Below are 14196 nucleotides of genomic sequence, written 5' to 3' on the forward strand. Positions count from 1 at the left end.
AAAAATTATTCATAAGCAGTCTCAGAAGCACAGTTTTGAAATATGGATTATTTTCCCTACTAGTTAATAGAAGAATAATTATTTTCATATTGTATTCTGCATCTTGTAATAACATATGATACTAAAGAAAGAAAATGGGTTATTTTGGGTAAAACTAAAAGCTGACAAAAAGCTTTAGTAAATATAAGAATAAATAGATATGCAAGTTTGTCATAAGACAAATTGCAGAGAAATTACTGCAGTGGTGAGGTACTGAGATGACAGAATAGAGGTGTGTCAGAGGTAGAAAATGCTTGATGTTATTGCTGAATTTTGTAATGGCCATAGCAAGGGTATTACATCTGTCATCTTTGAGGTTCCTGGCTGAAATATCATGGGTTGATGCAGACATACAAGCTTTTATTTCCCAGACAGGAACACGTAGTTCATCTTGTAAAAACAACATGGATTTAAGGTTGTTTCTTAATGTGATGAATGAAAATGGCACTGATAAATAATGCAGAAGTTTCCTTGGAAAAGAAATCAAGATAGAAAAAGAAAAACCAGTGAGTTTTGCTCTAGGTGGAAACTGGAACCCAGTAAGTAAATTCACCAAAAGTTTGCCAGCCTAGGAGACAGCAGTAGGGCTGTCAATGGGAATGCTAGGAATGAGGAAGGTGAAAATCGGTGCTAAAGAAATGGGACCAAGTAACAGACCTGAAGAAAACCCAATTGAGATAGTGGTGTACCTCAAGATTGTCAACTCTATTTCTACTTGAGCTCAAGAGCGTGCATATGTGGGTTTCTTTCATCTCATTTAACATTTACTGAGCGCTGTTATGCAGCCCTAGTAAAAAAGTGGCAGTGGTTAATAGCTATGGCTGTTAACCAAAAGGCTGGCAGTTCAAATCTTCCAGCTGCCCCTTGAAAACCCGATGGGGCAGTTCTAATCTGTCCTATAGGGTCGCTATGTGTCAGAATCAACTCAAAAGCATTTTTTTTTTTTTATGGGAGTACCGTTAAGCTGATGGTACTAAGCTTTTCAGTGCTGACCTAGGGTTTTAGGAAATGAAAAGCAAATCTGTTTAAAAGTGAAAGCTCAGAATCACATGGAGCAGGACTCCCTAGGTCATAAGGTACATTGTGTAAATTAGGGGGAAAAAAAAAGCCCCTTCCCCAAGTTTATGATTTGAGAGCATAAACTTGGCACACACAGCTGCTACACAGTCATGTTAAACATTTCTCTTTTGTTAACGTACACTATGCAACAGCACTGTTCTTTGTGAAGCTTCCGTCTTTAATTTTACAATGTTCTATTAAAGAGAGGGTATTTGGAGGGACAGCTTTCAAAAAAATGTATGTCATGGTCCCTAAATGAAGACCTTTATTAAAAATTTATTTAGTGCCAAAACTCTCTGGGACAAAAAAAAAGATGGTGCTTTTAATACTAAGAGTTACATTTTTATTGCAGAAGGAATATTTACTAGTTGATTTTGTCAATAATTGTATCTTTGGAGCACTAGATCTGTACACAGATCCTATTAAGTCATGTAGACTCCAGTTGAAAATGCACTGTATGACATTCTGAAAGCTGTGAGTTTAGCAAATATGAGAAATTGACTTCTTTTAAAATAATAAGACCTAGCTTTTGACACCAAGGGAAGGAAATAATAAGCTTCATGATTTCACAACCTGTGCCTAGTACAGTATCTCTGTCCCAAGGAAAATGCCTGGCACACAGTAGACACTCAATAAGTATATATATAGTTAAATAATTAATATTTTAAAGTGCTCAATTTATGCTTACCCATGAAAGAATAGCCTTTCTTGATAAGGGAATTTTTTTTTTCAACAAAAGACCTGCACTGCAAATTCATTTCTAAATAGTTCTAAATTATTTTTTATGTTGTTTGCATTAAATATCAGTGCTTCGTATCATGAGTACTCTATAAAGTGTTGTGTTTCGAATCACTAAGAAGTGAATTTCATATGTAGGAAGGGGATTTGTTAACATTTTTTACACATTTGTACAAATTTACCAGCTTTTTTTTTTTAAAATAATGGACCTTTTTGTACCAATCTAATATAAACCACCCAATGTAATATACCTCATGGTTGATATTTCCCACCAGATTGGGAGCAGGGGCATGTTAACAAATGTATCCAATATTTTCATTTAAAATATATCAACCCTAAGTGAGATTTGTCATGAGCATTGAAAAAACAAACAAAAATATATATATATATATATATATATCTTAAATGACAGAAGAGGAAGAAGACCAACATTTCAAAAAAGAAAGAACAGACTTTTAAGAAAACATGGGAGTAGAATTGGGCAGGGAACGATGAGTTTCCCAGACTGACCAGCCTAGAAATGAGTGGACGAGAGTAATGAGAAATAAAGATGGATAAGTAGGGTGGGCCAAATGACAGAGGATTTGAAAGCTATGCTCAAAATAATTAGAAAGTCTATTTCAGAACGTTTTGCCTAATGACAATGAATAAAGAAATTGAGTAGAAGAAATAATTGATGGGAAAGAAGATCAGACAGGATATATCAGGCTTGCACCTTACAAGTGGAAATAGATTCAAAAGAAGTGTGAAATACATTGAAGGAAGAAATAGCAAGACTTACTAACCAATTGGATTTAGGAATAAAAACTTCCACATGGTTCCAATGTCCAACTGTCAGAAAATAATAGAAGTGCTGAAAGACAAAAGCCATACACGTGGCTTGGAGCACTGGTTTGGGGAGAAGATGAAGTATTCACAGGAAACATTGTATAGGCTGTTGGAAATACAGCATTAGAATATAGAAAAAGGAACAAAATGGAATAACTGGCCTAAAAGTTTAAGGCCTGAGTGAATGTGAAGACAAGCAAAGGACTAACAAACTAAAAACAACTACCATGCTTAAGAGTTGAGAATGGGAAAGGAAAAAAAGAAAGAATGTCACAGGCATAGAAAGGGGTGCTGGTGAGGACAGTAATGTGGAAACAAAACAGAAGAAAATTTTGAGATGTGTGATCACGATATTCTAATACCAAAGATGATGCTATTTAGGTTTGACAAAAAGGAAACCATTGGTTATCTTTGAGAGAGTCTTGCATAGAATGTTGGCATCATAAGAATGGTTGCAGAAAGAATAGATAAAAGGGGTGGGTGAGAAGGAAAGACACCAGAAAATGGAGGAATATCCCACGTTACTGTTCGAATTCTATAGTCATCTATGTGGAACATACATGACAAATCTTTTGAGGTCCATATTAGTTTCCTACTGCTACTGAAACAAATTACCACAAACTTACCGGCCCAAAACATGTTTATTATTTTACAGTTCTAGGGTCAGAGTGGAGCCCTGGTGGTGCGGTGGTTAAGAGCTCAGGCTGCCAACAAAACCCTGTGGGGCAGTTCTACTCTGTCCTATAGGGTCCATATGAGTTGGAATAGGCTGGATGGCAAATAGTTTGATTTTGTCTTTTTTTAGGGTCAGAAGTCTGAAATGGGTTTCACTGGGCTAAAATCAAGGTGAAGGGAGGGATATATTCTTTTGGAGGTTCATTGGAAGAATTTGTTTACTTGCTTTTCAAGCTTCTAGAAGCTTTGAGTCAGAAACAACTTGATGACAATGATTTTTTTTTTTTTTTTTTTTTTTGAGAGGCTGCCTGCATTCTTTCCTTGGTTGCATGGCCCCTTCCTCCATCCTCAATCCAGCAGCACAGCATCTTCGACTCTCCCTCTGATTTTGATCCTCTTGCCTCCTTTTTTCACCTATAAGGACCCTAGTGATTACACAGAGTCCCTGAGTGGTACAAATGGTTGACACGTGCAACTGCTAACTGAAAGGTTGGAAGTTCAAGTCCACCCAGAGAACATGGGGTTGTCATGAGTTGGAGTTGACCAGTTGGCAATAGGTGGTAGTGGTTAGTTGTTATATTGGGCCCATGTAGATAATCCAAGTATACCTCCCCATATCAAAATCCTTAATCACACTGTCAAAGTCCCTTTGGCCATGTAAGGTAACACAGGTTCCGGGGATTGAGACGTGGACATCATTTTGAAGAGGTTAGTATCAGGCCTATCACAATGTCTAAGTTAAAATATCAGACGCAGCTTCAAATTTACTTGATTCTGGCTTAGTTCTTATGCATCAAGTTACCTTTGGAACAAATATGTGTTAGATTAATTCATTAACTAGAAATACAAGTAACATTTTTTATAATTTTTTTTTGTTGTCGTTGTTGAGCATATACACAGCAGAACATAGCAAATAACATTTTAATGGCGAGTCTTCACATTAGTCAATTATTTTCTGCTGAAAGGCCTTTAAGTTAAATGCTAAAATTCTTATTATAAAATTCCATTTAATGATAGTTTGATAGCAATAACAATAAGCCGGTAGCTTTCTGCCAGTAGCAATATTTTGATGAGCCTGTTTTTGATAGAAACTATATTTTATATTTAAAAAAATCACTCTTGGTAACATCTTGTACTGTTATTTATTTGCTTCACTGCTTTTTTTAATATAAAATGTTCTGTTAAGGATATCTCAAAGTTAGATAGGTTTTTTTTCCTTTGTATACATTTATAATACATACGTTTTAAACTCAATAACCTCAAGCCATGTGTAAAAAACTCGAACTATTCAATACACAAAGCGTTAGTTTTCTTCTGTAAAATTAAAATAATAACTAACAAAATTGTTGTGAAGATTAAATGAGACCATGTATGTAAAACCATAGCCCAGTTCCTGGCCCATAAGTGGGTCATCCATAAATTTTAGCCTCATCAGAAATACATTCCATGTGATTTGCTCATTAATATGGAAACTTGTTTCTATAAATATGACAGATGAATAATACTGTGGGTGATGTTTCCTTTTCGCAGACTTACCAAATGCTAAATATTTGGTTGCACTGCATAATAAAATTTTTTAACCTGAGCGCTCAATTTAAATAACTTCATTTAATTAAAAATAACTGTTTTTTAAATATTATAAACTAATCAGTCAGGTTTTTATATGGGCAGAAAAAGTCTCTATAGAATACATATTTTTTATTGTCTATGAATTTTTATGATTTTGCATCATTTATTTTTACAGAGAGAGATCCTATCTTGCTAACTGGATTCTCCTTTTACAGGAAAAACCTCTTTTTAGCTCCAGTTCTTAGAGGATACTCAATTAATATTTGTGGAGATGATAATTATTCTCAGAACAAACATGGGAAAATCATATGTTTACCAAAAACCTATATAATAGAAAAGATATGTTTCTGAATTAAAACAAAACAAACAAACAAGCATGTTTCATTTGGGGTTTGAGAGACCAATTGGACTGGCATGCATGTTTTCAGTGTGTCTTAGACCACTAGCTGTGGCCTCCTGTCTCAATTCCAACGATATCTTATTGGCCAGGTTCTTCCCCAAATGGCAGTGGCTGCCTAGTTTTGAAAACTCTCCCAACATTTAGACACCAAAAAAAAAAAGTTGCCATTGACTTGATTCTGACTCATGGCAACCTCATGTCCTCATGGGTGTCAGGGCAGAACTGTGTTCCATAGGATCTTCAGTGGCTGATCTTTTAGAAGTAGATCACCAGGATTTTCTTCTGAAGTGCCACTGGATAGACTCAAACCTACAACCTTTTGGTTAGCAGCCAAGTGCATTAACTATTTGCACCATCCAGGGACTCCAGTTAAGACACAATCCCACATTACTTAATTTGTCAATAGAAATTACATGTGGAGACTATAAAATCTAAGTTTACAATTAATTTTTCTACAATAATTAAACATTAATGTTTTTGAACTCTATCTAAAGATGCCAGTAAGTTGTGAGAAAAAAATTTGCTAATAATATATCAACATAAATAAAATAAAATAACCATTGCCATTGAGTCAATTCTGAGTCACAGCAACTCTGTAGGACAGAGTTGAAATGCCCCATAGGGTTTCCAAGGAGTAGCCAGTGTTTTCAAACTCCTGATCTTTTGGCTGGCAGTCAAACTCTTTAATCACTTCGTCACCAGGGCTCCATATTCAACATAGCATATTTGAAATTAAAATTAAGCTATTTAGAAGATGAACTAAAAGTAAATCTAGAAGACAGCAGCAGCACTTTAAGAAATAAAAGTTTTCCAAGTGTTCTATTTCACCAGCAAGTTGAACTATTTCAAGTTTGTTCCACTAATCCCATGTTCCTACCTCTAACTCCTTTTGATAAATGACATTCCTGGGCTTCTCACTGTCTATTTTCTTTTCGTAAACTTGTCAAACCATTTCTGTCTTGTCCTGTGTAATTCAAGACTTCGATGTAGTTCTCTGAGAGACTATCATACAAGTCCAACCAGGAGAATAATTTACTAAGTTCAAAATGAAAGGTCATTATTAATGCTGTCTCGTCTGCAATGAATACATAGACCCAGTCATGCAGGCCAGGATTTTAAGCATATTAACAGAGGTAGAAGCTTTTAAATGCAGTATTACAATGATGTCATTGATGGCATAAGTTTAATTTGTTGTTGTTGTGTGCTGTGGAGTTGATTCCAACTAATAGCAACTCTGTAGGACAGATAGGAACTACCCCACTGGGTTTCTTAGTCTGTAATCTTTACAGGGAGAAGCCCTGGTGGTATAGTGGTTAAGCACTTGGCTGCTAACTGGTGGTTTGAACCCACGAGCAGGTCCAAGGGAGAAAGATGTGGCTGTCTGCTTCTGTAAAGATGTACACCCTTGGAAGCCCTATGGGGCAGTTCTACACTATCCTGTAAGGTTGCCTTTTTTCCACTGGAGCTGCTGAAGGGTTCCAAACACCAACCTTGAACCACTGACCTTTTAGTTAGCAGCCAAGCACTTAACTATAGTGCCACCAGGGCTTCTATGGTTTAATTTACACTTTTTAAAAAGAATAATTGATTAATGAGATTAGAGGACTATAAGAAAACATGTTTTTGGATGTGAGCTTATCTATAATTTTCACACATACATTTCTTTGACTGAAAACACAATTTTAGAATTGTAAATTCATATGTCCTTAAATCAACAGTTAGTCTCCAATCATTAATGAGCATTCTTATGAAGATAAATGCTGAGGGATAGCAAAGAGAGTGGGTTTCCTCAATTTTGAAGTGAGGTTAATTTTTAAGTGTCTTTAGCAAAGTACTCCTGACTTGATGTTCCACAGTCATCGGGACTAATGATGTCCCAATGTCTTTTTTTATTACATCAGACAAATCTAATGGCTTCTGATTAATCTCAATAGCTATAATTTGTATCATAAATAATTCCTTTCCAGTTAAAGTGAAATTCTAATGTTTCCACAATGAGACCTTGTTTTTTATAAGTACATGGTGTAGGGGAGGCCAAATAAGAAAACTAACTTTTATCAGATGAACAACTGTAATAGAAACAAGTATGTATTTGAGTATATTCGTGTTTATGTACTTTATTGTTTTAAACAGAGCCTATAAATCTGAAGCCTTCCCACTTATCCAAAAGTCACCTCTTCTCTCAATTCCTTTAGCATTCAACAGAACCCCCTTCAGTGTATTTATCTCTTTCTTTTAATATTGGCGTACAGGTTTTATCTCCCATCATATACCCTGAGACCTTTTTGTTACCCACAGTACTCAGCCCTTTGCCTTGAGTATAAAGAAGTAAAGTTGTTGTTGACTGCCATCAAGTCAGCCCTGACCTCATGGAGACCCCGTGCCTGATGGAATGAGATACTGCCAGGTCCTCTGCCACCGCCACAATCTGTTGGAGACCAAACTATTGTGATCCATAGGTTTTCACTGGCTGATTGTTTGGAGGAAGACCACCAGGCCTTTTTTCCTAGTCTGTCTTAGTCTGGAAGCTCCACTAAAACCTATTCAGCATCTTAGCAACACATACCATATTTTTACAAAATAACCCACATTTTCTACATTTGTTTGCCAACCCCACCTTCCCCATGCAAGGTATTTTCGTAAGCATGCCATGCTTATTTTTTTCGTAGCAACATGTAAAAAAATTGGCACAAAGTATTTCATGGGGGAGAGCACGGTTGGCAAATAAATGTAGAAGTCACAAGTTATTTGCATAAAAATACGGTAAGCCTTTACTGGCCAAAGGGTGGTGGCTGCACATGAGGCACATTGGCCAGGGATTGAAGCCAGGTCTCCTGCATAGAAGGCAAGGATTCTATCACTGACCCGCCATTGCCATTAACTGAGCTCTATGTGCACTGGGTGGGTTCTGGGATGTGTTGGACAGGGTTCTAAGCTTTTTAGTATATTAACTCCTTTAGTCTTCACAACCTGAAAAAATGGATACCATTATTATATTCACTTTATAGAAGAGGAAACAAACTCAGAAGAGTTAAGCAATCTGACCAGAGTCACACAGTCTGCATATGGCCAAGCCAGGACCTGAATGCAAGCCTGGTTGTAGAGCCTGAACATTTAACTTCTACCCTACCTCTGATACCCTGAGCAATTTACTCTTCCTGTGATTGACTTTCAAGTACCAAGTACTTCCTAACATTTACTACAGCTATGATTTTATACTTTTATGTTTATTTGATTAATGTCTGCCTCCTCACACGATCCAGAGCATATTAATGGAACATCTAGTATCATGGATTGAATTGTGTTCCCCAAAAATATGTGTATCAATTTGACTAGGCCATGATTCTCGTATTATGATTGTCCACCATTTTCTCATCTGATGTGATTTTCCTATATGTTGTAATTCCTCTCTGTATAATGTTAATGAGGTGGGATTAGTGGCAGTTATGTTAATGAGGCAGGACTCAATCTACAAGATTCCATTGTGTCTTAAATCAATCTCTTTGAGATATAAAAGAGAGAAGCAAGCAGAGAGACGGGGACCTCATACCACCAAGAAAGCAGTGCCCAAAGTACAGCATGTCGTTAGGACCCAGGGTTCCTGCACAGAGAAGCTCCTAGACCAAGAAAGATTGATGATAAGGACCTTCCTCCAGAGTTGACAGAGAGAGAAAACCTTCCCCTGGAGGTGACACCCTGAATTTGGACTTCTAGCCTACTAGACTGTGAGAGAATAAACTTGTTTGTTGAAGCCATTGACTTGTGGTATTTCTGTTATAACAGCACATGATAACTAAGATACCTAGTATTTGATGTGTAATAACAGCTAACATGTGTTAAGCTTTCTCCATATGCCAGGTACTGCATTTATTATTTAATCATCATAAAAACTCAGTGAGGCACCTAAAAATTTATCTTCACTTTATAGATGAGGAAACTGAGACAGGGAGAGATTGGGTGACTTACCCAAGGTCACACAGCTAGTGAACGATGGATCCAGGATTTAAAAATCAAAGATCACATCCCAGAACCATGCTCTAAATAACGGAAATCTATCTTAGAGAATCAAGGAAAGGAATAGAAAGGAGGTGGCATTTGAGATACATGGAAGGGCAAAATGGAAAGGATAGAAACAACCATCTAGTTGGAGGGAAAAACATGGATAAAGTAATGTCAACCAGTATGCCTGGAGCCTAGTAGATGCTCAATAAACATGAATGAATGAATATCTTTATTGCCAATGAACTAAAACATTTTCTATATATAAGTATTTTACTAGTAATGTTCTATGTGAATTTTTTTCTTTCAGTGCCACCATGGGCCTTAATTGCCATAGCCATAGTCGCAGTTCTTTTAGTCCTGACCTGCTGCTTTTGTATCTGTAAGAAATGTTTGTTCAAAAAGAAAAACAAGAAGAAGGGAAAGGAAAAGGGAGGGAAGAATGCCATTAACATGAAAGATGTGAAAGACTTAGGGAAGACAATGAAAGATCAGGTAATGTATTCATTTCATATTTCCTCTTAGAGTATTTTGTTAAAAACTAATAGATAAATGCTTCATTATTTTATGGTAGATACTTATAGAAACAACTTCTGGACACAAGTCATTGTCATATAGATGCTTTGAAATCCTTTTAGTCATTATTCAACCTCCTAAAGTATATTGGTAACATTTGGTAGGACTTTCCTATCTCTGAGCATACAGACCAAAAAAGGGCATCCATGACCACTAGGGCCATCTTGATGGGTCCAGCATATTAGAAAGGTGCTGAATATTTTTATTACATCCATTTAGGCAGTATTAATTGTGTTTAGAAATAGAGAACAGAATAAAGAGTACCTGGATGTTCCCCCCTTGGGCAGGAGATGTTTCAAACTTTTTTTACTGTTTGTAGTCACTATAAAATGAATGAATCTTATAGTTGTTCATCACACTTGATGAAAGCTACCGTGCCTACATAGCCACTCTATAATTAGTTCTCAAGAATAGTGAGTTACACAGGGAAGAAAGAAAAGTGTGAGTTGCTCCTAAAGAGCAGGGAATTTTAAGGCAATGTCCTTATTTCCACACTTAGCGACAATTAATACCAGAACACTGGTTACAAAATCTGTTCTGGCTGGGTTGTCTTCCACAGTTTAAAAAAGCTATTTGGCTGTCCTTATGATTTTTTTCCTAAATTGACTGGATGATTTGATTCAGGGTAAGGTTTACTACTAATAATGATGATAGCTAAATGCCTCTTCATTTAGTTTTTAGAATCGTATTCATATTGGATATTTCTAAGGAACATTTAATTCATACAAAATAAAATGTAAATATGAATTTATATAGAAATAATATTTTCAGTTATCAAGGTTTCCCATCAAATAATTCAAAAATTTACTCCCATACAGTTTTTAATTCCTCTTACAGCACTAATTACTATTAGTTGAATACTTAAATATGTGAATCTGCTTACTGAACTTTATGAACAATTTAATCGTGTGTTGTAACAAATATTTTAGTACATTTGCATAGTTCCCTACTAAACTACACACTCTGAGCTCTAATACCCTCTTCTCAACTTCAAACTCTTTTCTCAAAGACATTGTAGGATCTAAATCACAAAGGCTTATTTTTTCACTCCCTGCTCTTTTGTTTCATTTCAAAGCTATGGAATGGATGTAATGCCTTCAGTCACTCTCAAGAGAGTTTTATCCTGAGCTCAGGGTAACAAGGGTTAAATTTTTCTGACAGTTTCTAATCACTGCCATAGGAGTTCATGCACAAACATTCAACGGCAGATGTCTAATAAGGATTTCTGTCTTCGGGTAATTTGTTAAGTAGTAACTGAAATTTTAAATCCTGTCTTGCTTTATTCCAGCATTTTCCATAGCCATCAAGACTTCGTACAGATTTCCTTAAGCAACTTATTGGGAGATTAAATATGGAAATAATCTCCTACATGAACGGAATAATACATATGTTAATTTCAGCTGTATTCGTGAGAAAAATAACTTGAAAATACAATACTATCATTTTCTTGGCCATCATGAAATTCAAATGTGGCTTCCCCATGTCCTAGAAATAAGAATTAAAAGCCTGAATAATAGTAGAAGATAACTATAGCATTTCTTCTTAAAATAACTATAGCATTTCTTCCTAGAATAAGAAATTTAAATATTTATATTTTTCTTTGTGGAATTTGTTCTGTATGATGTAAAACTGTAATTTATAGCATAGCAGTGGTATTTATTACCCCTGTTATGAGCTGGATAAATGACCAAGTTCTAAAGAGTAATAAATACATAGAATTGAGGGTAGTTAATTTTCCATTGCTTACCCATTCCTTTAGATGTGGGCAGGGGACAGAGAAAAATCAATCAAATATAAAAATACTGAGAATTTCATGACAGTTTACAATAACAACTGACTTATATAATGCGTTTAGGATCTCAACCACTCGGAAAGATATTTATAATCATTTTAAGTAGATCACTTGGTCTATATAAAATTTTAGTTAGGTCTTACAAGTTATAAACAACTAAATATACTTGATGAAATACAGTTTGGGCAAATATAAATAGACCTCACTGATAAGCATTTATATAACAGAAATATATGTTACTTTTCAAGGCAATAAAATAGCTAAAAATGAGTTCCATCCTTTTATGAAGAAGGATGAAGAATCAAAATAGAACGTGCAGATTCAAAGACATTATGTCACAGGAGCACCCAAATTTGAAACAGCCTAAATACAATGCAGAATTTGTCTTAAATAATTATATTTTAAAAACATTTTAAGTCAAATGTTGATGTGAATGTGGGAAAGACAATATAGATATTCCATGCCTCTCTCTCATTTTAAAAAAAGGACAGATAAGAGAGGCATTTTAGATATGATTTCTTAAAATAGGCCCCAGGGCAATCAATAAATTACCATTTCAAGCCTATAAGAACTCACAGAAATTCAAATTTCAATGTCATGGCCATATGTCTACAGGGTAAGATTTTATAACCCAGGAAGAATGTCAACTAAAAGTAACTATAAATAGTATATTTCTGTATCTATACCTAAGATATATATTAATATTAACTTTTATGCCTTAAAATTTGAAAATGTGAAAAAATCAGAGGGGAAAATATCAGCTTGTTTAGTCATAGCTCTGGAAAGGTCATTTCTCCATGGTTTTCACCAATGTCTGTGGGTATTTTAATTTTTATTTCTTCCTTCTCTGTCCTCCTTATCTGTGTTGTGTCTCATGACTGTTCTGGACTGTCTCCTGCGGTAGGTTTCCTCTGCTACTTAGACACCCCTAGTCAATGCTGGGATACATTTAGTTGCCTGGCAGCTGGGGATCCACAGCTGAGGGTGGACCATTCTCCATACATCAAGAGGCTGAACTACATTGATTTTTTTATGATCAAGTGTCCTCATTGTAAACTTTACCAACATAGATTAAATAGTGATGTATTAGAAAGCTCAAGTTTTAAATTGATGGCCACAGAAGGCTATCCAGCCCCTCTGTCCTCTTTTTGGTGTGCTTTGTCAAATCTCAATCTGAACAACGTAACTTAAAGTGAACAGATGCTCCTTCTGATGGCTTTGAACAAAGTACTATTTGAATGTCCAAGCAGGCCATAGGCATGTACACTAAAATCTTTGAAATTCAAAATGAAGCCTGATGTTCCCAACACAACTTTTTCTCCTGCAATTTATCACATTCTCAGAACCGCTGCGTTTACAAGCTCTTTCTTCCGTATTTTGTTCCACGGAGAGAAAAATATTGCTCTCGAGATATTATAATAGCTACTGATTTAATGGGTCTGAAGTTAATGCGATGGTACAGAAAATATCTTGCTTAAACTCAGCCTTTGGGACAGGAATAGACTTAATCACTTCAGTGATGAACAGTGGTACTGAGAAATTATCAAAAATTTAGCCCTATTTCATGCAGGATAATTGCAGAGATGGTCCTGCGCCTTTTATTAGAGCAAAAACCACTTAGGGAGAAAGAGATTTAATATCTCAGCTTTTCAAATTGCACTGGGCTGAAACATGATATGTAAATTGTCAGCTCTGAAAGAGACTTTTGAAAAAATATTAATCCTGAGTTTTTTATTTATTATGATAGAGTGATGTACAGATTTTTTCAGATGGAAATGTGCATTAGTTTGCTATTATTAAGAAAATTAAAAATCTTACTGGGAAGTAATTTACCTAAGCTGCAATCTTCTAAGCGCATTTTCTCTGACAGTATTAAAGATTTATATATATATATTTTTTTTTAAGGAGCCCAGGTGGGTCAGTGGTTAAGCACTCTGCTGCTAACCCAGCGTTTGGCAGTTCAAACCCACCTGCTGCCCCATAGGAGAAAGGTGTGGCAGTCAGCTTGCAGAAAGATTACAGCCTTGGAAACCCTATGGGACAGTTCTACTCTGTTCCGTAGGGTCGCTATGAGTCGGAATCGACTCAATGGCAATGGGTTTGGTTTTTTGGGTAAGCTTTTGAAAGGGCAATGGGATTCCACAGCCTGAAGTTCTCTACTTAAACTCAGTAATCTGTCCTTGTCACTTTACTAGCTCATGTTCCCTTCAGTGACCACCCCCACCATCAAGTTAAAAGATTAATGCAAATTTTTAATAATTATATTGTTCCCTGCCTCCAGCTATCAGTAAATCACCATTTTAATATCCACAGAAACATCCAAGTATAAATGAAACTTTTCAAATTAAATGGTACGTGGCTAACCAAATTGAAAAAAGTTTCTACACAGATATAATAATGGCATTTTTCAATTTTCCAAACACATTGTAGGCTCCTGAGAAATTTCAAGAAGCATAAAAGGGGTGGCATCTCTGACCACAACTCAACTCTCTCTTTATATGATCTCATGTGAGTGCATCTG

General features: G+C 35.7%; 1 protein-coding gene and 1 long non-coding RNA gene across 7 annotated transcripts in view; one reads left to right on the forward strand and one right to left on the reverse strand.

Moving 5' to 3' along the window:
• SYT1 (synaptotagmin 1) overlaps positions 1-14196 on the forward strand; it is a 624978-nt gene that overhangs the window by 431136 nt on the left and 179646 nt on the right. For all 6 annotated transcript variants that reach the window (XM_049885168.1, XM_049885169.1, XM_049885172.1 and 3 more), the window contains one exon: positions 9618-9802. In XM_049885168.1, the coding sequence (XP_049741125.1) occupies positions 9618-9802 (185 nt within the window). The remainder of the gene's footprint in view (positions 1-9617; positions 9803-14196) is intronic.
• LOC126076545 (uncharacterized) overlaps positions 1-14196 on the reverse strand; it is a 470040-nt gene that overhangs the window by 189656 nt on the left and 266188 nt on the right. The window lies entirely within an intron of this gene.

The sequence above is a fragment of the Elephas maximus genome, chromosome 4, assembly GCF_024166365.1.
Source record: "Elephas maximus indicus isolate mEleMax1 chromosome 4, mEleMax1 primary haplotype, whole genome shotgun sequence".
Lineage (NCBI taxonomy): Eukaryota > Metazoa > Chordata > Mammalia > Proboscidea > Elephantidae > Elephas > Elephas maximus.